General features: G+C 58.3%; 1 protein-coding gene across 3 annotated transcripts in view; it reads left to right on the plus strand.

Moving 5' to 3' along the window:
- LOC125320707 (protein Wiz-like) overlaps nt 1-24,511 on the plus strand; it is a 39,750-nt gene extending 15,239 nt beyond the window's left edge. The window contains exons 2-6 of one of the 3 annotated variants that reach the window (XM_048293111.1): nt 6,303-6,363; nt 7,423-9,791; nt 12,069-12,401; nt 23,380-23,548; nt 24,220-24,511. In XM_048293111.1, coding sequence (XP_048149068.1) covers nt 6,303-6,363; nt 7,423-9,791; nt 12,069-12,401; nt 23,380-23,548; nt 24,220-24,421 — 3,134 coding nt within the window. In that variant the 3' untranslated portion in view covers nt 24,422-24,511. Of the gene's footprint in view, nt 1-6,302; nt 6,364-7,422; nt 9,792-12,068; nt 12,402-23,379; nt 23,549-23,838; nt 23,892-24,219 lie in introns of those variants that run through there. The other 2 variants (XM_048293113.1, XM_048293112.1) reach the window with 2 other exon arrangements.
- The last annotated feature ends 677 nt before the right edge of the window (nt 24,512-25,188 follow it).

Here is a 25,188-nt window from a genome sequence, read left to right on the forward strand (position 1 = left end):
TGTGTTATCCCGGGAATGTCGAAGGGAGCTGTGGCCTGGATCCCATCCGGGTTGGATTCCGCCCCGGAGGGGTTTTTCCAGCCCCTGGTGAGCGGTGGGATGAGGAACCTCATCCCTTTTTCCATGGATCTTCTCCAAGATCGGAGCTCGGGAGGCTTGGAGTGGCTTTGGTGGGCAGGGGTCATCCCGGCGACATTCCTGGGCTCCTGTGGGATTGATTCCACGGTGCCACCGGCTCTGCCATGGATCTGTGCCGATGGCGACATTCCCGGGCTCATTTGGCATTGATTCCATGGCGCCACCGGCTCTGCCATGGATCTGCGCCGATGGCGACATTCCCGGGCTCATTTGGCATTGATTCCATGGTGCCACCGGCTCTGCCATGGATCTGTGCCGACGGCGACATTCCCAGGCTCATTTGGCATTGATTCCATGGTGCCACCGGCTCTGCCATGGATCTGTGCCGACGGCGACATTCCCGGGCTCCTGTGGGAGGGATTCCATGGTGCCACCAGCTCTGCCATGGATCTGCGCCGATGGCGACATTCCCGGGCTCATTTGGCATTGATTCCATGGTGTCACCGGCTCTGCCATGGATCTGTGCCGACGGCGACATTCCCGGGCTCCTGTGGGAGTGATTCCATGGTGCCACCGGCTCTGCCATGGATCTGTGCCGATGGCGACATTCCCGGGCTCATTTGGCATTGATTCCATGGCGCCACCGGCTCTGCCATGGATCTGTGCCGATGGCGACATTCCCGGGCTCATTTGGCATTGATTCCATGGTGCCACCGGGCTCCTGTGGCATTGATTCCATGGTGCCACCGGCTCTGCCATGGATCTGTGCCGATGGCGACATTCCCGGGCTCATTTGGCATTGATTCCACGGTGCCACCGGCTCTGCCATGGATCTGCGCCGATGGCGACATTCCCAGGCTCATTTGGGAGTGATTCCATGGTGCCACCGGCTCTGCCATGGATCTGCGCCGATGGCGACATTCCCGGGCTCATTTGGGATTGATTCCATGGTGCCACCGGGCTCCTGTGGCATTGATTCCATGGTGCCACCGGCTCTGCCATGGATCTGTGCCGATGGCGACATTCCCGGGCTCATTTGGCATTGATTCCACGGTGCCACCGGCTCTGCCATGGATCTGCGCCGATGGCGACATTCCCAGGCTCATTTGGGAGTGATTCCATGGTGCCACCGGCTCTGCCATGGATCTGCGCCGATGGCGACATTCCCAGGCTCATTTGGGAGTGATTCCATGGTGCCACCGGCTCTGCCATGGATCTGTGCCGATGGCGACATTCCCGGGCTCATTTGGGATTGATTCCACGGTGCCACCGGCTCTGCCATGGATCTGCGCCGATGGCGACATTCCCGGGCTCATTTGGCATTGATTCCACGGTGCCACCGGCTCTGCCATGGATCTGTGCCGATGGCGACATTCCCAGGCTCATTTGGCATTGATTCCATGGCGCCACCGGCTCTGCCATGGATCTGTGCCGATGGCGACATTCCCGGGCTCATTTGGCATTGATTCCATGGCGCCACCGGCTCTGCCATGGATCTGTGCCGATGGCGACATTCCCGGGCTCATTTAGCATTGATTCCATGGTGCCACCGGCTCTGCCATGGATCTGTGCCAGTGGCGACATTCCCGGGCTCATTTGGCATTGATTCCATGGTGCCACCAGCTCTGCCATGGCTCTGTGCCGATGGCGACATTCCCAGGCTCATTTGGCATTGATTCCATGGCGCCACCGGCTCTGCCATGGATCTGCGCCGATGGCGACATTCCCGGGCTCATTTGGCATTGATTCCATGGTGCCACCGGCTCTGCCATGGATCTGCGCCGATGGCGACATTCCCGGGCTCCTGTGGCATTGATTCCATGGTGCCACCGGCTCTGCCATGGCTCTGGGTCATCCCAGTGCTCCGATGGGGACGTTCCAGGGCTTAAATCCTCTCTGAGTTGGAGTTGGGTTGGGTTTGGTTGAGTTGGGTTTGGGTTGGGTTTGGATTTGGGTTTGGATGAGTTGGGTTTGGGTTTGGATGAGTTGGGTTTGGGTTTGGATGAGTTGGATTTGGCTTGAGTTGGGTTTGGGTTGGATGAGTTGGGTTTGGGTTGAGTTGAGTTGGGTTTGGATGAGTTGGGTTTGGGTTGGCTTGGGTTGAGTTGGGGTTGGGTTGGGTTGGCTTTGGATGAGTTGGCTTTGGGTTTGGATGAGTTGGCTTTGGGTTTGGATGAGTTGGATTTGGTTGAGTTGGGTTTGGGTTTGGTTGGGTTTGGGTTGGATTGAGTTGAGCTGGGTTTGGGTTTGGTTGAGTTGAGTTGGGTTTGGGCTGGGTTGGTTTTGGATGAGTTAGGTTTTGGGTTGGATTGAGTTGAGAATTGGGTTTGGTTGAGTTGGGTTTGGGTTGGGTTGAGTTGAGCTGGGTTTGGGTTTGGTTGAGCTGGGTTTGGGTTTGGTTGGGTTGGGTTTGGTTGAGTTGAGTTGGGTTTGGGTTTGGTTGAGTTGAGCTGGGTTTGGGTTTGGTTGAGTTGAGCTCGGTTTGGGTTTGGTTGGGTTAGGTTTGGTTGAGTTGAGTTGGGTTTGGGTTTGGTTGAGTTGAGCTGGGTTTGGGTTTGGTTGAGCTGGGTTTGGGTTTGGTTGGGTTGGGTTTGGTTGAGTTGAGTTGGGTTTGGGTTTGGTTGAGTTGAGCTGGGTTTGGGTTTGGTTGGGTTGGGTTTGGGTTTGGTTGGGTTGGGTTTGGTTGAGTTGAGCTGGGTTTGGGTTTGGTTGAGTTGAGCTGGGTTTGGGTTTGGTTGAGTTGCGTTTGGGTTGGGCTGAGTTGAGTTGCGTTTGGTTGAGCTGGGTTTGGGTTGGGTTGGTTTTTGATGAGTTGGGTTTGGGTTTGGTTGAGTTGGGTTTGGTTGAGTTGGGTTGGGTTTGGTTGAGCTGGGTTTGGGTTTGGTTGGGTTGGGTTTGGTTGAGCTGGTTTTGGGTTTGGGTTGGGTTGGGTTTGGTTGAGCTGGGTTTGGTTGGGTTGGGTTTGGGTTTGGTTGGGTTGGGTTTGGGTTTGGTTGAGTTCAGCTGGGTTTGGGTTTGGTTGAGTTCAGCTGGGTTTGGGTTTGGTTGAGTTGCATTTGGGTTGGGCTGAGTTGAGTTGCGTTTGGTTGAACTGGGTTTGGGTTGGGTTGGTTTTTGATGAGTTGGGTTTGGGTTTGGTTGAGTTGGGTTTGGTTGAGTTGAGTTGCGTTTGGTTGAGCTGGGTTTGGGTTGGGTTGGTTTTTGATGAGTTGGGTTTGGGTTTGGTTGAGTTGGGTTTGGTTGAGTTGGGTTGGGTTTGGTTGAGCTGGGTTTGGGTTTGGGTTGGGTTGGGTTTGGTTGAGCTGGTTTTGGGTTTGGTTGGTTTTTGATGAGTTGGGTTTGGGTTTGGTTGAGTTGGGTTTGGTTGAGTTGGGTTTGGGTTTGGTTGAGCTGGGTTTGGGTTTGGGTTGGTTTTTGATGAGTTGGGTTGGGTTTGGTTGAGTTGGGTTTGGTTGAGTTGGGTTGGGTTTGGTTGAGCTGGGTTTGGGTTTGGTTGGGTTGGGTTTGGTTGAGCTGGTTTTGGGTTTGGTTGGTTTTTGATGAGTTGGGTTGGGTTTGGTTGAGCTGGGTTTGGTTGAGCTGGGTTTGGGTTTAGTTGAGCTGGGTTTGGTTGAGCTGGTTTTGGGTTTGGGTTGGGCCGGGTTGGTGGCTCAGCCTCTCCTCATCCCTGGATCCCAACGCCCCTTTCCGAAGGGATTTGGAAGGGGTTAAACTCCGGGATTTTGGGAATGTTGGGGTTAAACACTGGGATTTTGGGAATGTTGGGGTTAAACACTGGGATTTTGGGAACATTGGGGTTAAACACTGGGATTTTGGGAGTGTTGGGGTTAAACACTGGGATTTTGGGAATGTTGGGGTTAAACTCCGGGATTTTGGGAACATTGGGGTTAAACACTGGGATTTTGGGAATGTTGGGGTTAAACACTGGGATTTTGGGAACGTTGGGGTTAAACACTGGGATTTTGGGGTGGTTGGGGTTAAACACTGGGATTTTGGGAATGTTGGGGTTAAACGCTGGGATTTTGGGGTGGTTGGGGTTAAACTCCGGGATTTTGGGAATGTTGGGGTTAAACACTGGGATTTTGGGAATGTTGGGGTTAAACACTGGGATTTTGGGAGTGTTGGGGTTAAACGCGGGGATTTTGGGGTGGTTGGGGTTAAACTCCGGGATTTTGGGAATGTTGGGGTTAAACACTGGGATTTTGGGAATGTTGGGGTTAAACGCTGGGATTTTGGGAACATTGGGGTTAAACACTGGGATTTTGGGGTGGTTGGGGTTAAACGCTGGGATTTTGGGAACATTGGGGTTAAACGCGGGGATTTTGGGGTGGTTGGGGTTAAACTCCGGGATTTTGGGAATGTTGGGGTTAAACACTGGGATTTTGGGAATGTTGGGGTTAAACTCCGGGATTTTGGGAATGTTGGGGTTAAACACTGGGATTTTGGGAATGTTGGGGTTAAACTCCGGGATTTTGGGAATGTTGGGGTTAAACACTGGGATTTTGGGAGTATTGGGGTTAAACGCGGGGATTTTGGGAGTGTTGGGGTTAAACGCGGGGATTTTGGGAATGTTGGGGTTAAACACTGGGATTTTGGGGTGGTTGGGGTTAAACGCGGGGATTTTGGGAGTATTGGGGTTAAACGCGGGGATTTTGGGGTGGTTGGGGCTAAACTCTGAGATTTTGGGGTGGTTGGGGTTAAACGCTGGGATTTTGGGAATGTTGGGGTTAAACTCCGGGATTTTGGGAATGTTGGGGTTAAACTCTGGGATTTTGGGGAGTGTTGGGGTTAAACACTGGGATTTTGGGGTGGTTGGGGTTAAACACTGGGATTTTGGGAATGTTGGGGTTAAACGCTGGGATTTTGGGAATGTTGGGGTTAAACACTGGGATTTTGGGGTGGTTGGGGTTAAACACTGGGATTTTGGGAACATTGGGGTTAAACACTGGGATTTTGGGAGTGTTGGGGTTAAACTCCGGGATTTTGGGAACATTGGGGTTAAACACTGGGATTTTGGGGTGGTTGGGGTTAAACACTGGGATTTTGGGAATATTGGGGTTAAACACTGGGATTTTGGGAATGTTGGGGTTAAACGCGGGGATTTTGGGGTGGTTGGGGTTAAACACTGGGATTTTTGGGTGGTTGGGGTTAAACTCCGGGATTTTGGGAATGTTGGGGTTAAACACTGGGATTTTGGGGTGGTTGGGGTTAAACTCCGGGATTTTGGGAATGTTGGGGTTAAACGCTGGGATTTTGGGAATGTTGGGGTTAAACTCCGGGATTTTGGGAGTATTGGGGTTAAACTCCGGGATTTTGGGAACATTGGGGTTAAACACTGGGATTTTGGGGTGGTTGGGGTTAAACACTGGGATTTTGGGAGTGTTGGGGTTAAACACTGGGATTTTGGGGTGGTTGGGGTTAAACGCGGGGATTTTGGGGTGGTTGGGGTTAAACTCCGGGATTTTGGGAATGTTGGGGTTAAACTCTGGGATTTTGGGGTGGTTGGGGTTAAACGCTGGGATTTTGGGGTGGTTGGGGTTAAACGCTGGGATTTTGGGGTGGTTGGGGTTAAACACTGGGATTTTGGGGAGTGTTGGGGTTAAACACTGGGATTTTGGGGTGGTTGGGGTTAAACACTGGGATTTTGGGAATGTTGGGGTTAAACACTGGGATTTTGGGAATGTTGGGGTTAAACGCTGGGATTTTGGGGTGGTTGGGGTTAAACGCTGGGATTTTGGGGTGGTTGGGGTTAAACACTGGGATTTTGGGAACATTGGGGTTAAACTCTGGGATTTTGGGAGTGTTGGGGTTAAACACTGGGATTTTGGGAACATTGGGGTTAAACGCTGGGATTTTGGGGTGGTTGCTCCCCATCCTTTGTGGCTCCGTCCTGGCCAGCTCTCCCTGGCGCAGGGATAACGGCATCACGGATCGGGGATTTTGGGAACGCGGCTCCGTCCCGGCCGGCTCTCCCCGGAGCCGGGCTAACGGGATCTCCTCCGGCAGCCGGTGCATCTTCCCGTTAAACTGCTTAGGGGCGGTTATCCATCGGCTGCCGCGCGCGCCGTGAAACCCTCCCTGAGCCGGCCTCGGAAATCCGGCCCTAATCCGGGCGGGCAGCCCGAGCCCGGGGCCGGCGGTGCCGGGAAAAGCTTTGGGAATGGGATTCCTCGGAAAAGCCCCGTGGGGGCTCTGCTGAGCTCGGCGTTCTCCTTGTTTTCCAGATGAGCCCGATGCCGCCCTCTCCGGAGCCGTCCCGGCCGCGGCTCACCGGACCCAGCTCGGGTGAGTTCCCGAGGGATGGAGCAGCTGGGAATGGCCAGGAGTCCCCCCGGCCATCCCAGCGTTCCCTGGAGTTATCCCAGTTCCCCTCAGAGCCATCCCAGTTTTCCATGGAGCCATCCCAGTTCCCCTCAGAGCCATCCCAGTTCCCCTCAGGCCATCCCAGTTTTCCCTGGAGTCATCCCAGTTCCCTTCAAGCCATCCCAGTTCCCCTCAGAGCCATCCCAGTTCCCCTCTGGAGCCATCCCAGTTCGCCTCAGGCCATCCCAGCGCTCCCTGGAGTTATCCCAGTTCCCCTCAGAGCCATCCCAGTTCCTCTCAGAGCCATCCCAGTTCCCCTCAGGCCATCCCAGTTCCCTTTGGAGCCATCCCAGTTCCCCTCAGGCCATCCCAGCATTCCCTGGAGTTATCCCAGTTCCCCTCAGAGCCATCCCAGTTCCCCTCAGGCCATCCCAGTTCCCTTCAGAGCCATCCCAGTTCCCCTCAGGCCATCCCAGTTCCCTTTGGAGCCATCCCAGTTCCCCTCTGGAGCCATCCCAGCGTTCCCTGGAGTTATCCCAGTTCCCCTCAGAGCCATCCCAGTTCCCCTCAGGCCATCCCAGTTCCCTTTGGAGCCATCCCAGTTCCCCTCAGGCCATCCCAGCATTCCCTGGAGTTAGCCCAGTTCCCCTCAGGCCATCCCAGCGTTCCCTGGAGTTATCCCTGTTCCCCTCAGGCCATCCCAGTTCCCCTCAGAGCCATCCCAGTTCCCCTCGGGCCATCCCAGTTCCCTCTGCACCCCTCCCAGTTCCCCCTGGGGACATCCCAGTTTTGTTATCCCATAATCCCGTTTTTCACCCCCCAAATCCCTTCCAGCCCCACGGCCGAGGAGCAGCCGGAATTCCCGAAGGCTCTTCCAGCCACGGGCTGAGGCTGGGAAGGGACGGATTTGTTCCCATCCCAAACTTCGGATATTTGGGAATCCCCGGGAATTCTTTCACCCCACGAGGCTCCATCCTCTTCCAGGAAATGTTGCTGTTATCCCATAATCCCGATTTTCACCCCCCCCAAATCCCCTTCCAGCCCCACGGCCGAGGAGCAGCCGGAATTCCCGAAGGCGCTCTACCGGCCGGAGCTGCGCAGCGTGGCCGTGGCCGGCGCCGCGTCCTGGGACGCCGGGGCGGGAGAAGGGATCGAGGAAAGCACTTTAGAGAGACTCCCTGGCTCCAAGGATTCCACGGAATTCCTGGAGCCCCAGGTGGTCACCGCGGTCCGGGTGGAGCCCGAGCCGCTGGACAGCGACCAGGAGGATCCGCACACCGGCAAGGCGGCGCCGGAATCTCCCGATGCTCGCGCGGCCGCTCCGGAGGAGAAGTATCCCCCAAACGAACCAAAGCACCTGGGAGGGCTCGGCACGGAGCACCCGGAGCAAAGCCGGAGGGGCATCCAGAGGCTGGAGTGGATCTCCAGAGCCCCCCGGAGCCCCAGCCCGCCCTTCAGGGACCTCCACCAAGCGCCAGATGTAGCAGCCGGCTCGGCCTTCCGAGCTCCGGCCGGCCGGGACGCGGCTCCGGCCTTCCGGAAATCGCTGCTGGCCAAAGGCAAACCCTCGGAGAGCTCCCGCCGGAAAGCGCCGGAGCCGGACTTGGCCGAGCTGGGCCCCGTCCCGCCGTCCGAGTGGGCGCTGCCGAAGGCGGGCGTGCAGCTGGACGTGGGCAAGCAGTCGTGGACGGTCAACGCCGAGGACTCAGTGGAGCGGCTGCTGCCGGAGCCGGCGCCGTGCGGCGCCTTCGAGGTGGAGGTGAGGCCCTACGTGTGCGGCGTCCTCCTGGAGGAGCCGGAGAAGGCCGAGGAGCTGGAGCGGGAGGAGAACCCGGCCGTCTTCACCTGCATCGAGTGCAGCATCTACTTCCGCAAGAAGGAGCACCTCCTGGAGCACACGCTGCAGCACAGCCGCGGCGCCGAGCGCGGCGCCGACGCGCCGGCCGGGCAGGGCCGCCTGTGCTGCGGCGAGTGCGGCTGGGCCTTCGGAGAGCCCGCGGCCCTGGAGCGGCACAAGAGGCTCCACCAGGAATCGCGGGAGAAGATCATCGAGGAGATCCAGAAGCTGAACGAGTTCCCGGACGAGGGGCGCGAGGCGCGGCTGCAGTGCCCCAAGTGCGTTTTCGGCACCAACTCCTCCAAGATCTTCGTGCAGCACGCCAAGATGCACGTCAAGGAGAGGAAGGACCACGCATCCAAGAGTTCCAATCTCTTCGGAGAAACGCGGGAGAGCCCCGGGCACGGCCTCTACAAGCCCTTCCACGGCGCCGAGCTCCCGGCGGCGCCGGCGGCCGGCAAAGCGCTCAGCGCCTGCGTCCTCTGCGGCTTCCCGGCGCCCAACGAGCACATCCTCAAGGAGCACATGAGATACGCCCATTCCCACTTCTCCTGGGAGCCGCAGCTCTACGAGGACGACCCCAACCAGCCCGGCACCAGCAGGGATTCCTACAGCCCCCTATCCCGGCCCGGCCGCTTCTCCGACGCGGAGTTCTTCGGCAAAACCGAGCGCTTTTTCCCGCCTCCGACCCGGGAGAGCTCGGCCCGCTACGATCCCGCCGCGGCCGCCTTCGGCCCGGCTCCCGCCAGGCTGCCGGACAGGAGCAACGGGGCCGGCAGGAAGGACTCGCAGGGATTCCACGCCAGGAAGGCGGCGCCGTACTCGGCCCCGCACAAGGCTTTGGGCTTTGCCGCTTTTCCCCCGGCCAAAGCCCATTCCCACCTGGCCCTGCAGCAGCTGAGGAAGAGAGCGGCCGCCCAGCAGCTGGAAGCCGACGGCGACCACCTCCGGGGCCACCCCCTGGCGCCGGAGGAGCCGCGGCACAAGTGGCCGGCGGCCGGCGGCGCCGAGGACGAGACGGAGCCGGCGCGCGGCGGGGCCGCCGCGGCCGGCGCCGTCCCTCAGGCCGCCCTGGACCTCAAGAGGACCTTCGGGGCCATCCTGAAGGCCACGGAGCCGGCGGTGGCCTCGGCCGAGCAGCAGCAGCAGCTGAGGATGATGGTGCCCGTCGTGGTCCTGGAGGAGATGAACCCGCACCCCAAGGCCGCCAAGAGGCCGCGGGGGAAGCCCCTCAAGAAGAAGCCGGTGCCGCCGCTGCCGGTGCCGGCGCCTCCGCGGGATTTCCTGATGGAGGAGCCGCTTCCCTTGGACGTCCTGCTGCTGGACGCGCCCCTGGAGGGGCCCCTGGAGCTCGATGACCTCTTGGACTCGGAGGCCACCATGCTGAAGAACGAGGAGAGGAAATGTCCCTACTGCCCCGACCGCTTCCACAACGGCATCGGCCTGGCCAACCACGTGCGGGGCCACCTCAACAGGGTCGGGGTCAGCTACAACGTGCGGCACTTCATCTCGGCCGAGGAGGTCAAGGCCATCGAGCAGAAGTTCTCCTTCCAGAAGAAGAAGAAAAAAGGTAGTTTGTACCAAATTCCTGCTCCCCGCGGCCTTGGGGGGGGGCGAGCAGCGGGGTGGCCTTGGGGCTTTGGGGGCTCGGGAGAATCGCCCCGGAGGGCCCGGCTGCTCCTGGGGGCGACGGACGCACCCTGAGGGTCTGAGCTGGGCTTTTGGTGGCCCTTGTGGGCACCTTTGGTGGCATCTGTGGCTACAAACTCCCCTGGACAGCTGACCAGAGGTTTTGGTGGTCCTGAGGGCTACAAACTCCCCTGGACAGCTGACCAGAGGTCTTGGTGGTCCTGAGGGCTACAAACTCCCCTGGACAGCTGACCAGAGGTCCTGGTGGTCCTGAGGGCTACAAACTCCCCTGGACAGCTGACCAGAGGTCCTGGTGGTCCTGAGGGCTACAAACTCCCCTGGACAGCTGACCAGAGGTCCTGGTGGTCCTGAGGGCTACAAACTCCCCTGGACAGCTGACCAGAGGTCCTGGTGGTCCTGAGGGCTACAAACTCCCCTGGACAGCTGACCAGAGGTCCTGGTGGTCCTGAGGGCTACAAACAAGGGGTCTTGGTGCCACCAGTGACCACTTGTCCCTCCCTTCCAGTGGCCAACTTCGACCCCAGCACCCTCAGCCTCACGGGGTGGGTTTTGGTGGGTTTTGGGTGGTTTTTGGGTGGTTTTTTGGTGGGTTTCAGTGATTTTTTTTTTGTGCATTTTCGTGGGTTTTTGGTGGTTTTTTGGTGTCCCTGGGTGGTTTTTTGGTGGCCCTGGGTCATTCCTGACCCTCTTGCCGCCCCCACTGACCACTGACCCCTCCCTTCCAGTGGCCAACTTCGACCCCAGCACCTTCAGCCTCACGGGGTGGGTTTTGGGTGTTTTTTTGGCGGGTTTCGGTGGTTTTTGGCAGTTTTTGGTGGGTTTTGGTGGCCCTGGGTCATTCCTGACCCTCTTGCCACCCCCACTGACCACTGACCCCTCCCTTCCAGTGGCCAACTTCGACCCCAGCACCTTCATTCTCACGGGGTTGGTTTTGGTGGGTTTTGGGTGGTTTTTTGTGTGTTTCAGTGGTTTTTTGGTGCATTTTCATGGTTTTTTGGTGGTTTTTGGTGGCCCTGGGTCATTCCTGACCCTCTCGTCGCCCCCACTGACCCCCGACCCTCCCTTCCAGTGGCCAACTTCGACCCCAGCACCTTCAGCCTCACGGGGTGGGTTTTGGGTGGTTTTTTGGGTGGTTTTTTGTGTGTTTCAGTGGGTTTTTTGTGCATTTTGGTGGGGTTTGGGTCATTTTTTGTGGGGTTTGGGGTTTTTTTTTGTGCATTTTGGTGGTTTTTGGGTGGTTCTTGGATGGTTTTTTTGTGGGGTTCGGGGTTTTTTTGTGCGTATCGGTGGTTTTTGGTGGTTTTTTGTGGCTTTGAGTGCTTTTTGTGCATTTTCATGGGTTTTTTGGTGGTTTTTGATGGTTTTTTGGTGGTTTTTGGTGGCCCTGGGTCATTCCTGACCCTCTCGCCACCCCCACTGACCCCCGACCCTCCCTTCCAGTGGCCAACTTCGACCCCAGCACCTTCAGCCTCACGGGGTGGGTTTTTGGGTGGTTTTTTGGTGGTTTTTGGCAGTTTTTGGTGGTTTTTGGTGGCCCTGGGTCATTCCTGACCCTCTCGCCACCCCCACTGACCCCCGACCCTCCCTTCCAGTGGCCAACTTCGACCCCAGCACCTTCAGCCTCACGGGGTGGGTTTTTGGGTGGTTTTTTGGTGGTTTTTGGCAGTTTTTGCTGGGTTTTGGTGGCCCTGGGTCATTCCTGACCCTCTCGCCACCCCCACTGACCCCCGACCCTCCCTTCCAGTGGCCAACTTCGACCCCAGCACCTTCAGCCTCACGGGGTGGGTTTTTGGGTGGTTTTTTGGTGGTTTTTGGCAGTTTTTGGTGGTTTTTGGTGGCCCTGGGTCATTCCTGACCCTCTCGCCACCCCCACTGACCCCCGACCCTCCCTTCCAGTGGCCAACTTCGACCCTAGCACCTTCAGCCTCACGGGGTGGGTTTTTGGGTGGTTTTTTGGTGGTTTTTGGCAGTTTTTGGTGGTTTTTGGTGGCCCTGGGTCATTCCTGACCCTCTCGCCACCCCCACTGACCCCCAACCCTCCCTTCCAGTGGCCAACTTCGACCCCAGCACCTTCAGCCTCACGGGGTGGGTTTTTGGGTGGTTTTTTGGTGGTTTTTGGCAGTTTTTGGTGGTTTTTGGTGGCCCTGGGTCATTCCTGACCCTCTCGCCACCCCCACTGACCCCCGACCCTCCCTTCCAGTGGCCAACTTCGACCCCAGCACCTTCAGCCTGATGCGCTGCGAGTTCTGCGGCGCCGGCTTCGACACCCGCGCGGGGCTCTCGAGCCACGCCCGCGCCCACCTGCGGGATTTCGGCATCACCAACTGGGAGCTCACCATCTCCCCCATCAACATCCTCAAGGAGCTCCTGGCCAACTCCTCGGAGCAGCCGGCGCTGCTGCGGGCGGCGCTGGCCGCGGGGCCGCCGTCGCCGGGCGGCGAGCGCGGGGCCGGGATGGGCTCGCCCGCGGCGTCGCCGCCGGGCCCCTTCCCCACGGCCTGGGGCGACGAAGCTCTGCAGCCCTACCGGGACGGTGAGCGCGGCAACGGGGCGGGCAAGGGGGTTTGGGGGGGTTTTAGGGGGGATTTTTGGGGTTTTTGGGGTTTTTTTTGGGGTGAGTTTGGGATTTGGAGGCTGAGGGAGGAGCTCCTCTGGATGCAGGGGTTTGGATTTTGGGGATTTTGGGGGGATTTTAGGATAAATTTGGGATTCGGGGCTGAGGGAGGAGCCCCTCTGGATGCAGGGGTTTGGATTTTGGGGATTTTGGGGGGATTTAGGGGGGATTTTAGGATAAATTTGGGATTGGGGGCTGAAGGAGGAGCCCTTCTGGATCCACAGGTTTGGATTTTGGAGATTTAGGGGGGATTTTAGGGAGATTTTAGGATAAATTTGGGATTTGGGGCTGAGGGAGGAGCCCCTCTGGATGCAGGGGTTTGGATTTTGGGGATTTTGTGGGGATTTTGTGGGTTTTGGGGGTTTTTTGGAGGTGAATTTGGGATTTGGGGCTGAGGGAGGAGCCCCTCTGGATGCAGGGGTTTGGATTTGGGGGATTTAGGGGGGATTTGGGGGTTTTGGGGGGTTTTTTGGGGGGTTTTGGGGTGAGTTTGGGATTTGGAGGCTGAGGGAGGAGCCCCTCTGGATGCAGGGGTTTGGATTTTGGCTTTTTTTGGGAATTTTGGGGGGGATTTTGGGGGGATTTTAGGATAAATTTGGGATTCGGGGCTGAAGGAGGAGCCCCTCTGGATGCAGGGGTTTGGATTTTGGGAATTTTGTGGGGGATTTTGGGGGGATTTAGGGGGTTTTGGGGTTTTTTTGGGGTGAATTTGGGATTTGGGGCTGAGGGAGGAGCCCCTCTGGATCCACAAGTTTGGATTTTAGGGATTTAGGGGGGATTTTGGGGTGAATTTGGGATTTGGGGCTCAGAGAGGAGCCCCTCTGGATGCAGGGCTTTGGATTTGGGGGATTTAGGGGGCATTTGGGGGTTTTTTGGGGGTTTTTTGGTAAAATTGAGATTTGGGGCTGAAGGAGGAGCCCCTCTGGATGCAGGGCTTTGGATTTTGGGTTTTTTTGGGAATTTTGGGGGGATTTTAGGATAAATTTGGGATTCGGGGCTGAAGGAGGAGCCCCTCTGGATGCAGGGGTTTGGATTTTGGGGATTTAGGGGGGATTTTGGGAGATTTCGGGGGTTTTTTTGGGGTGAATTTGGGATTCGGGGCTGAGGGAGGAGCCCCTCTGGATGCAGGGGTTTGGATTTTGGGGATTTTGTGGGGATTTAGGGGGTTTTTGGGGGGATTTTAGGATAATTTTGGGATTTGGGGCTGAGGGAGGAGCTTGGTGTCCTCAGGGCTTTGGATTTTGGGGATTTGCTGTTGGAAAAGCGTCAGGAATTCCGTGGGATCACCCAGGATATTTTAACCTTGAAATCCAGGATATTTTAACTCCAAACCCACAAAATTTGGGATATTTTAACTCCAAACCCCCCAAATTTGGGACATTTTAACTCCAGACCCCAAAAATTCGGGATATTTTAACTCCAAACCCCCAAAATTCGGGATATTTTAACTCTAAACCCACAAAATTTGGGACATTTTAACTCCAGACCCATAAAATTCCGGGACATTTTAACTCCAAACCCCCAAAATTCGGGATATTTTAACTCTAAACCCCCCAAATTCGGGATATTTTAACTGCAAACCCCCAAAATTTGGGATATTTTAACTCCAGACCCCCAAAAATTTGGGATATTTTAACTCCAGACCCCCAAAATTTGGGATATTTTCATTCCAGACCCACGAATTCCAGGACATTTTAACTCCAAACCCCCAAAATTCGGGATATTTTAACTCCAAACTCGTAAGATCCAGGATCTTTTAACTCCAGACCCCCAAAATTTGGGATATTTTAACTCCAAACCCCCAAAATTCGGGATATTTTAACTCCAAACTCCCAAAATTCCGGGATATTTTAACTCCAGACCCCCAAAAATTCGGGATATTTTAACTCTAAACCCACAAAATTCGGGATATTTTCATTCCAGACCCACAAATTCCCAGATATTTTAACCTCTAAATCCGTAAAATCCCAGACATTTTAACTCCAAACCCCCAAAATTTGGGACATTTTGACTCCAAACCCCCAAAATTCGGGATATTTTAACTCCAGAGCCCCAAATCCCGGGATATTTCCATCCCTTTGCCCCGGCTCTGTGCATCCCGACATTCCCACCCCCCATTCCAGCAGGAATTCCCTCCCTAAAATATCCCGGGAATCGCAGCTTTCCCTCGATTTACCCACGAACAGCTCAAAAAAAACCCCAAAATTCCATTTTTTTTCCCCTGGAAAATCCCTCCCCCGCCCTCCGCCCGTTCCCGTTGGGATCCCAGGCGATTCCCGGAGCTTTTCCCGGTTTTTCGGGATCTCCTGGCGGCGGCTCCGGGAGCGCGGGGGAGGCTCGGGAATTCCTGGAGCCGATCCCGAATCCTCCCCCGGAGCCGGGCTGGGAATTCCCGGGATTCGCGGCTGGGATTTTGGGGATTGGGAATTCCCGGGATGGGAATTCCCGGATGGGATTTTCAGGATGGGATTTTTGGGGTGGGATTTTTGGGGATTGGGAATTCCCGGGATGGGATTTTGGGGATGGGATTTTCAGGACGGGATTTTGGGGATGGGATTTTTGGGCTGGGATTTTCAGGATGGGATTTTTGGGATGGGATTTTTGGGGATTGGGAATTCCCGGGATGGGATTTTGGGGATGGGAATTCCCAGATGGGATTTTCGGGATGGAATTTTCAGGATGGGATTTTTGGAGTGGGCTTTTCAGGATGGGATTTTGGGGATGGGATTTTTGGGGATTGGGAATTCCCGGGATGGGATTTTGGGGATGGAATTTTCGGGCTGGGATTTTCAGGATGGAATTTTTGGGATGGGATTTTTGGGGATTGGGAATTCCCGGATAGGATTTTGGGAATGGGATTTTCGGGCTGGGATTTTCAGGATGGGATTTTTGGGATGGGAATTCCCGGGATGGGATTTTGGGGCTGGGTTTGTGTCCCTCTGTCCCGGGTTCGGTTCGAGGCTGGAATCCCCTGGAGGGATCTGAGGGAATTCCGGGGATTTGAGGGAATTCCTGGGAATTTGAGGGGATTCCAGGGATTTGAGGGGATTTGAGGGAATTGGGGGAATTGAGGGAATTCCAGGGAACTGAGGGGATTTGAGGGAATCCAGGGAACTGAGGGGATTTGAGGGAATCCAGAGAATTGAGGGAATTCCAGGGGATTTGAGGGTATCCAAGGATTTGAGGGAATTCCAGGAATTTGAGGGAATTCCAGGGAATTGAGGGGATCCAGGTATTTGAGGGAATCCCAGGGGATTCCAGGGAATCCCGGGGATTTGAGGGAATTGAGGGGATCCCAGGAATTCGAGGGAATTCCTGGGAATTTGAGGGGATTCCAGGGATTTGAGGGGATTTGAGGGAATCCAGGGAATTGAGGGAATTCCAGGGAACTGAGGGGATTTGAGGGAATCCAGGGAATCCCAGGGAATTGAGGGGTTCCGAGGGGAATTGAGGGAATCCCTGGGATTTGAGGGAATCCCAGGGGATTCCAGGGGATTGAGGGAATTCCAGGATTTGAGGGAATTTGAGGCTATCCAGGGATTTGAGGGAATCACAAGGATTTGAGGGAATTCCAGGGATTTGAGGGAATCCCAGGGATTTGAGGGAATTCCAGCGAATTCCAGGGAACTGAGGGGATTTGAGGGAATCCCGGGAATTCCAGGGAATCCCGGGGATTTGAGGGAATTCCAGGGATTTGAGGGAATCCCAGGGAATCCCGGGGATTTGAGGGATCGGGATTGGGGACGGGAATTCCTCGCAGTGGGACGCCCTCGGCCGGAATTCGCTCTTCCCAAAACCCGCCGGGATTTTGGGGCCGTTCCTGCCGAAATCCGGGAATTGGGGAAGGGCTCGGGGTGGGATTTTAGGGACCATTTTGTGCCGCCGGCTCCATCTCCAAATTCCCTTTTTTTGGGGGGGAAAAATGGCCCCGAATCCCTCCTGGGTGGAGAATTCCCATTTCTCCCCATTCCCGCTTCTCCCCAGCCCCTTTTCCCCCCAAATTCACCCCAAATTCCTCCTTTTCCCCCCAAATTCCCCCTTTTCCCCCAAATTCACCCCAAATTCCCGCTTTTTTCCCCCCAAATTCCCCCTTTTCCCCCCAAATTCACCCCAAATTCCTCCTTTTCCCCCCAAAGTCCCTCCAATTCCCGCTTTTTCCCCCCCAAATTCCCCCTTTTTCCTCCAAATTCCCGCTTTTCCCCCCAAAGTCCCCCCAAATTCCTGCTGTTCTCCCCCAAATTCTTCCTTTTCTCCCCCAAATTCCTGCTTTTCCCTCCCAAATTCCTGCTTTTTTTCCCCCAAATTCCTCCTTTTCCCCCCAAAATTCCCCCCAAATTCCCGCTTTTTTCCCCCAAATTCCTCCTTTCTCCCCAATTTCCCGCTTTTTAGCCCCCAAATTCCTCCTTCCCCCCCCAAATTCCTTCTTTTCCCCCCAAAATTCCTCCTTTCCCCCCAAATTCCCGTTTTCTCCCCCAAATTCCCCTTTTTCCCTCCAAATTCCACCCAAATCCCCGCTGTTCTCCCCCAAATTCTTCCTTCCCCCCCCCCAATTCCTCCTTTTCCCCTCTTTCCCCCCAAATTCCCACTTTCCCCCCCAAATTCCTCCTTTTTCCCCCCAAATTCCCCCGTTTTCCCCCCCTTTTCCCCCCCTTTTTTTCCTCCCAAATTCCCCCCCTTTCCCTCCATTTCCCCCAAATTCCCCCCAAATCCCCCCTTTTCCCTCCCCAAATTCCTCCTTTCCCCCCCAAATCCCCCCAAATTCCCCAAATCTCCCCAAATTCCCCCAAATTCCCGCCGTCCCCATCCCCCGCTCGGCGCTCGGCCGCTCTCCCCTGGCCGCTCTCGCCGCGCTCTCTCGGCGCTCTCCCCGCCGGCCTGGCGGGCGCCCCGCGTGCGCCGTGCCCAAGATGGCGGCCTCCACCTCGGCCTCGGCCGCCGCCTCCCCGCCGCCCAAAGTCACCAAAGCGGCGGCGGCGCCGCGGCCCCGCGACCGCGACCGCGGCGGGGACGGCGACCCCGAGCCCCCGGCCGCGCCCGAGCCGGGTGAGCGCCCCTTTCCCCCCGCCGGCCCCCGCCCCGCCGCGCCCGGGGCCCACCCGCGCCGCCCCCCCCCTCCCCCCTCCCCCCCCATCTCCCCTCACGGTTCTCCCCCCCCCCCCCTCCCCTCACACCGGGGCCGCTCCGGTGAGGCCGCGGCGCTGCCGAGCCCCGGTGGGCGCGGCCAGAGAGCCCCGAGGGGCTCGGGGAGGCCGCAGCCGCCGAGCCGCCGCCCTCCTTTGTCCCGGCCCCGGCCCCGCTTTGTCCCCTCGCGGGACCCCCGGGATGCCCCTCCCGGGACGGCCCCGGGCCCGCGCCCCGAGGGCGGCCGGAGCCTCCTCGCCGGGCCCCCGGAGGGTGCTCGGTGCCTCCGTGCCCGGTGCTTCATCCCGCTCCCCGAGGGGCTCCCGGTGCCGCCGTCCCGGTCTCTCCGTCCCGGTGCCCGCGGGGTCCTGGGGGGGTTCCCGTCCCCCCATCCCGCTCCCCCCGGAGCCCCGGGATGTCCCCAGCCCGTCCCGGTGCCTTCTCCTGTCACCTTTCCGTGTGCCCTCCCTGCCCTGCTGGGAGCTGCCGCCAGCCCTGTGCTGTGCCCTGCAAGGACCTGTCCCTGTCCCTGTGCCCTGCAAGGACCTGTCACCATCCCTGTGCCCTGCAGGGACCTGTCACCATCCCTGTGCCCTGCAAGGACCTGTCACCATCCCTGTGCCCTGCAGGGACCTGCCACTGTCACTGTCCCTGTGCCCTGTAAGGACCTGCCACCTTCCCCTGTGCCCTGCAAGGACCTGCCACTGTCCTTGTGCCCTGCGAGGACCTGTCCCTGTCCCTGTGCCCTGTAAGGACCTGTCCCTGTCCCTGTGTCCTGCAGGGACCTGTCCCTGTCCCTGTGCCCTGCAAGGACCTGTCACTGTCCCTGTCCCTGTGCCCTGCAAGGACCTGTCCCTGTCCCTGTCCCTGTCCCCTGCAAGGACCTGCCACTGTCCCTGTCCCTGTCCCCTGCAGGGACCTGTCACTGTCCCTGTCCCTGTGCCCTGTAAGGACCTGTCCCTGTCCCTGTGTCCTGCAGGGACCTGTCCCTGTCCCTGTCCCCTGCAAGGACCTGCCACTGTCCCTGTGCCCTGCAAGGACCTGTCACTGTCCCTGTCCCCTCCCTGCAAGGACCTGTCCCTGTGCCCTGTAAGGACCTGTCACTGTCCCTGTCCCTGTGCCCTGCAAGGACCTGTCACTGTCCCTGTGCCCTCCCTGCAAGGACCTGTCCCTGTCCCTGTGCCCTGCAGGGACCTGTCCCTGTCCCTGTCCCCTGCAAGGACCTGCCACTGTCCCTGTCCCTGTCCCCTGCAAGGACCTGTCACTGTCCCTGTGCCCTGCAAGGACCTGTCACTGTCCCTGTCCCCTCCCTGCAAGGACCTGTCCCTGTGCCCTGTAAGGACCTGTCACTGTCCCTGTCCCTGTGCCCTGCAAGGACCTGTCACTGTCCCTGTGCCCTCCCTGCAAGGACCTGTCCCTGTCCCTGTGCCCTGCAGGGACCTGTCACTGTCCCTGTCCCCTGCAAGGACCTGCCACTGTCCCTGTCCCTGTCCCCTGCAAGGACCTGTCCCTGTCCCTGTCCCTGTGCCCTGTAAGGACCTGTCACTGTCCCTGTCCCCTCCCTGCAAGGACCTGTCCCTGTCCCTGTGCCCTGTAAGGACCTGCCACTGTCCCTGTCCCTGTGCCCTGCAAGGACCTGTCCCTGTCCCTGTGCCCTGTAAGGACCTGTCACTGTCCCTGTCCCTGTGCCCTGCAAGGACCTGTCCCTGTCCCTGTGCCCTGTAAGGACCTGTCACTGTCCCTGTCCCTGTCCCCTGCAAGGACCTGTCACTGTCCCTGTCCCCTCCCTGCAAGGACCTGTCCCTGTCCCTGTGCCCTGCAAGGACCTGTCCCTGTCCCTGTGCCCTGTAAGGACCTGTCACTGTCCCTGTCCCTGTCCCCTGCAAGGACCTGTCCCTGTCCCTGTGCCCTGTAAGGACCTGTCCCTGTCCCTGTCCCTGTGCCCTGTAAGGACCTGTCACTGTCCCTGTCCCTGTCCCCTGCAAGGACCTGTCCCTGTCCCTGTCCCTGTGCCCTGTAAGGACCTGTCACTGTCCCTGTCCCCTCCCTGCAAGGACCTGTCCCTGTCCCTGTGCCCTGCAGGGACCTGTCCCTGTGCTGTGCCCTGCAAGGACCTGTCCCTGTCCCTGTGCCCTGTAAGGACCTGTCACTGTCCCTGTCCCTGTGCCCTGCAAGGACCTGTCCCTGTCCCTGTGCCCTGTAAGGACCTGTCACTGTCCCTGTCCCTGTGCCCTGCAAGGACCTGTCCCTGTCCCTGTGCCCTGCAAGGACCTGTCACTGTCCCTGTCCCTGTGCCCTGCAAGGACCTGTCCCTGTCCCTGTGCCCTGCAAGGACCTGTCACTGTCCCTGTCCCCTGCAAGGACCTGTCCCTGTCCCTGTGCCCTGCAGGGACCTGTCACTGTCCCTGTCCCCTGCAAGGACCTGCCACTGTCCCTGTTCCCTCCCTGCAAGGACCTGCTACCTCTCACTGTCCCCTGCAAGGACCTGTCACCACCCCTGTCCTGTGCCCTGCAAGGACCTGTTGCCTTCCCTGTGCCCTGCAAGGACCTGTCCCTGTCCCTGTCCCTGTGCCCTTCAAGGACCTGTCACCTTTCCCGTCCCACCCGCTGCTGGGACCTGCCACTGTCCCTGTCCCCTGTAAGGACCTGTCATTGTCCCTGTCCCTGTGCCCTGCAAGGACCTGTCCCTGTGCTGTGCCCTGCAAGGACCTGTCATTGTCCCTGTGCCCTGCAAGGACCTGTCCCTGTGCTGTGCCCTGCAAGGACCTGTCACTGTCCCTGTGCCCTGCAAGGACCTGTCACTGTCCCTGTCCCTGTGCCCTGTAAGGACCTGTCCCTGTCCCTGTGCCCTGCAGGGACCTGTCCCTGTCCCTGTGCCCTGTGCCCTGTAAGGACCTGTCCCTGTCCCTGTGCCCTGCAGGGACCTGTCCCTGTCCCTGTGCCCTGCAAGGACCTGTCACTGTCCCTGTGCCCTGCAAGGACCTGCCACTGTCCCTGTCCCTGTCCCCTGCAAGGACCTGTCCCTGTCCCTGTCCCTGTGCCCTGTAAGGACCTGTCCCTGTCCCTGTGCCCTGCAAGGACCTGTCCCTGTCCCTGTGCCTTGCAGGGACCTGTCCCTGTCCCTGTGCCCTGTAAGGACCTGTCACTGTCCCTGTCCCCTCCCTGCAAGGACCTGCCACTGTCCCTGTCCCTGTCCCCTGCAAGGACCTGTCCCTGTCCCTGTGCCCTGTAAGGACCTGTCCCTGTCCCTGTCCCTGTGCCCTGTAAGGACCTGTCACTGTCCCTGTCCCTGTCCCCTGCAAGGACCTGTCCCTGTCCCTGTGCCCTGCAAGGACCTGTCCCTGTCCCTGTGCCCTGCAAGGACCTGTCACTGTCCCTGTCCCTGTGCCCTGCAAGGACCTGTCCCTGTCCCTGTGCCCTGTGCCCTGTAAGGACCTGTCCCTGTGCCCTGTGTCCTGCAAGGACCTGTCCCTGTCCCTGTGTCCTGCAGGGACCTGTCCCTGTCCCTGTCCCCTTCCCTTAAGGACCCGTCACCACCCGTGTCCTGTCCCCTGCAAGGACCTGCCACTGTCCCAGTCCTGTGCCCTGCGAGGACCTGTCCCTGTCCCTGTGCCTGTCCCTGTCCCTGTCCCTGTGCCCTGCAGGGACCTGTCCCTGTCCCTGTGCCCAAACCCCTCTGGAACACCCCAAATCCCTCTGGAACACCCCAAATCCCCCTGGAACACCCCAAACCCCTCTGGAACACCCCAAATCCCCCTGGAACACCCCAAATCCCTCTGGAACACCCCAAATCCCTCTGGAACACCCCAAATCCCCCTGGAACACCCCAAATCCCCCCTGGAACACCCCAAACCCCTCTGGAACACCCCAAACCCCTCTGGAACACCCCAAATCCCTCTGGAACACCCCAAACCCCTCTGGAACACCCCAAATCCCTCTGGAACACCCCAAATCCCCCTGGAACACCCCAAACCCCTCTGGAACACCCCAAATCCCCCCTGGAACACCCCAAATCCCTCTGGAACACCCCAAATCCCCCTGGAACACCCCAAACCCCTCTGGAACACCCCAAATCCCCCCTGGAACACCCCAAACCCCTCTGGAACACCCCAAATCCCCCTGGAACACCCCAAACCCCCCTGGAACACCCCAACCCCCCCCCTGGAACACCCCAAATCCCCCCTGGAACACCCCAAATCCCCTCTGGAACACCCCAAATCCCCCCTGGAACACCCCAAATCCCCCTGGAACACCCCAAATCCCTCCTGGAACACCCCAAATCCCCCTGGGACACCCCAAACCCCCTCTGGAACACCCCAAATCCCCCTGGAACACCCCAAATCCACCCTGGAACACCCCAAACCCCCCCTGGAACACCCCAAACCCCTCTGGAACACCCCAAACCCCCCTGGAACACCCCAAACCCCTCTGGAACACCCCAAATCCCCCCTGGAACACCCCAAACCCCCCTGGAACACCCCAAATCCCCTCTGGAACACCCCAAATCCCCCCTGGAACACCCCAAACCCCTCTGGAACACCCCAAATCCCCCTGGAACACCCCAAATCCCCCCTGGAACACCCCAAACCCCCCCTGGAACACCCCAAACCCCTCTGGAACACCCCAAATCCCTCTGGAACACCCCAAATCCCCCTGGAACACCCCAAACCCCCCCTGGAACACCCCAAATCCCCTCTGGAACACCCCAAACCCCCCCTGGAACACCCCAAATCCCCCCTGGAACACCCCAAACCCCTCTGGAACACCCCAAACCCCTCTGGAACACCCCAAACCCCCCCTGGAACACCCCAAATCCCTCTGGAACACCCCAAACCCCCCCTGGAACACCCCAAACCTCCTCTGGAACACCCCAAATCCCCCTGGAACACCCCAAATCCCTCTGGAACACCCCAAACCCCTCTGGAACACCCCAAACCCCCCTGGAACACCCCAAATCCCCCTGGAACACCCCAAATCCCCCCTGGAACACCCCAAATCCCTCTGGAACACCCCAAATCCCCCTGGAACACCCCAAACCCCCTCTGGAACACCCCAAATCCCTCTGGAACACCCCAAATCCCTCTGGAACACCCCAAATCCCCCCTGGAACACCCCAAATCCCTCTGGAACACCCCAAACCCCTCTGGAACACCCCAAACCCCCTCTGGAACACCCCAAACCCCTCTGGAACACCCCAAATCCCCCCTGGAACACCCCAAATCCCTCTGGGACACCCCAAACCCCTCTGGAACACCCCAAATCCCCCTGAGACACCCCAAATCCCCCCTGGAACACCCCAAATCCCTCTGGAACACCCCAAACCCCTCTGGAACACCCCAAACCCCTCTGGAACACCCCAAACCCCCCCTGGAACACCCCAAATCCCCCCTGGGACACCCCAAACCCCTCTGGAACACCCCAAATCCCCCCTGGAACACCCCAAACCCCTCTGGAACACCCCAAACCCCTCTGGAACACCCCAAATCCCTCTGGAACACCCCAAACCCCCCTGGAACACCCCAAATCCCCCCTGGAACACCCCAAATCCCCCCTGGGACACCCCAAACCCCTCTGGAACACCCCAAACCCCCCCTGGAACACCCCAAACCCCCCCTGGAACACCCCAAATCCCCCCTGGAACACCCCAAATCCCTCTGGAACACCCCAAACCCCTCTGGAACACCCCAAACCCCCCCTGGAACACCCCAAATCCCCCCTGGGACACCCCAAATCCCCGATCCCAGCCCATTCCCTGACTCCCGGCTCCTTCCCGCAGTTCTGGCTCCGGACGAGGACGATTTGGTGGCCATGGAAGTGACGTCCCCTCCTCCCATCCCGAAAAAAAGCGCCGGGAATGCGCCCCTGGAGCCGCCCCCCCCCCCGCCTCGGGACCAAGCTCTCCCCGGAGCCCCCCGGCAGCAAAGCCGAGCCCCAGGATTCCAAAGGTGGGATTTTCCCGGGATTCTCCTCGGCTTGGAGCCGGTCCGGGGGCGTTTTCCAGGGTTTTTTTTTTTTTTTGGGGGGGGGGCAGGGGGTTAATTAATGTGGGAGTTAATGAGGTGGGGGTGTCGCGCTTCCAGCCCAAGCTGGGGCGGGGAGGGCTTCAAATCCCCCGGGATCAGCTCCCAGCCTTCCCTCCTTGCTCCTCCTCGTTCTCCTGTTCCTGATGTTGGGGTTTTTCCCATTTTTTCTCTATTTTTTCCCGTTTTTCCCATTTTTCTCCCCGTTTTTCCAGCCCCCAGCCTGACCACGTGTGAGGTGTGCGGCGCCTGCTTCCATCCCCAAACCGGGGATTGGGGGAGTCCAGAATCCCTCGGGATCAGCTCCCAACCTCTCCCCCTTCTTCTTCTCCCTCTGACATCGGATTTATCCCATTTTTTCTCTATTTTTTCCCAATTTTCCCATTTCTCTCCCCGTTTCTCCAGCCCCCAGCCTGACCACGTGTGAGGTGTGCGGCGCCTGCTTCCATCCCCAAACCGGGGCTGGGTGGGAGCTGATCCCCAGGGATTTTTACCCCTCCTCTGTCCCTCCTCATTCTCCTCCCTCTGACATCGGATTTATCCCATTTTTTCTCTATTTTTTCCCAATTTTCCCATTTTTCTCCCCATTTTTCCAGCCCCCAGCCTGACCACGTGCGAGGTGTGCGGCGCCTGCTTCCATCCCCAAACCGGGGCTTGGGGGAGTCCAGAATCCCTCGGGATCAGCTCCCAACTTCTCCCCCTTCTTCTTCTCCCTCTGACATCGGATTTATCCCATTTTTTCTCTATTTTTTCCCAATTTTCCCATTTCTCTCCCCATTTTTCCAGCCCCCAGCCTGACCACGTGCGAGGTGTGCGGCGCCTGCTTCCATCCCCAAACCGGGGCTTGGGGGAGTCCAGAATCCCTCGGGATCAGCTCCCAACTTCTCCCCCTTCTTCTTCTCCCTCTGACATCGGATTTATCCCATTTTTTCTCTATTTTTTCCCAATTTTCCCATTTCTCTCCCCGTTTCTCCAGCCCCCAGCCTGACCACGTGTGAGGTGTGCGGCGCCTGCTTCCATCCCCAAACCGGGGCTGGGTGGGAGCTGATCCCCAGGGATTTTTACCCCTCCTCTGTCCCTCCTCATTCTCCTCCCCCTGACATCGGATTTATCCCATTTTTTTCTCTATTTTTTCCCAATTTTCCCATTTCTCTCCCCATTTTTCCAGCCCCCAGCCTGACCACGTGCGAGGTGTGCGGCGCCTGCTTCCATCCCCAAACCGGGGCTTGGGGGAGTCCAGAATCCCTCGGGATCAGCTCCCAACTTCTCCCCCTTCTTCTTCTCCCTCTGACATCGGATTTATCCCATTTTTTCTCTATTTTTTCCCAATTTTCCCATTTCTCTCCCCGTTTTTCCAGCCCCCAGCCTGACCACGTGTGAGGTGTGCGGCGCCTGCTTCCATCCCCAAACCGGGGCTGGGGGGAGTCCAGAATCCCTCGGGATCAGCTCCCAACCTCTCCCCTTTCTTCTTCTCCCTCTGACATCGGATTTATCCCATTTTTTCTCTATTTTTTCCCAATTTTCCCATTTTTCTCCCCATTTTTCCAGCCCCCAGCCTGACCACG

Source organism: Corvus hawaiiensis, assembly GCF_020740725.1.
Source record: "Corvus hawaiiensis isolate bCorHaw1 chromosome 32 unlocalized genomic scaffold, bCorHaw1.pri.cur SUPER_32f, whole genome shotgun sequence".
Classification (NCBI taxonomy): domain Eukaryota; kingdom Metazoa; phylum Chordata; class Aves; order Passeriformes; family Corvidae; genus Corvus; species Corvus hawaiiensis.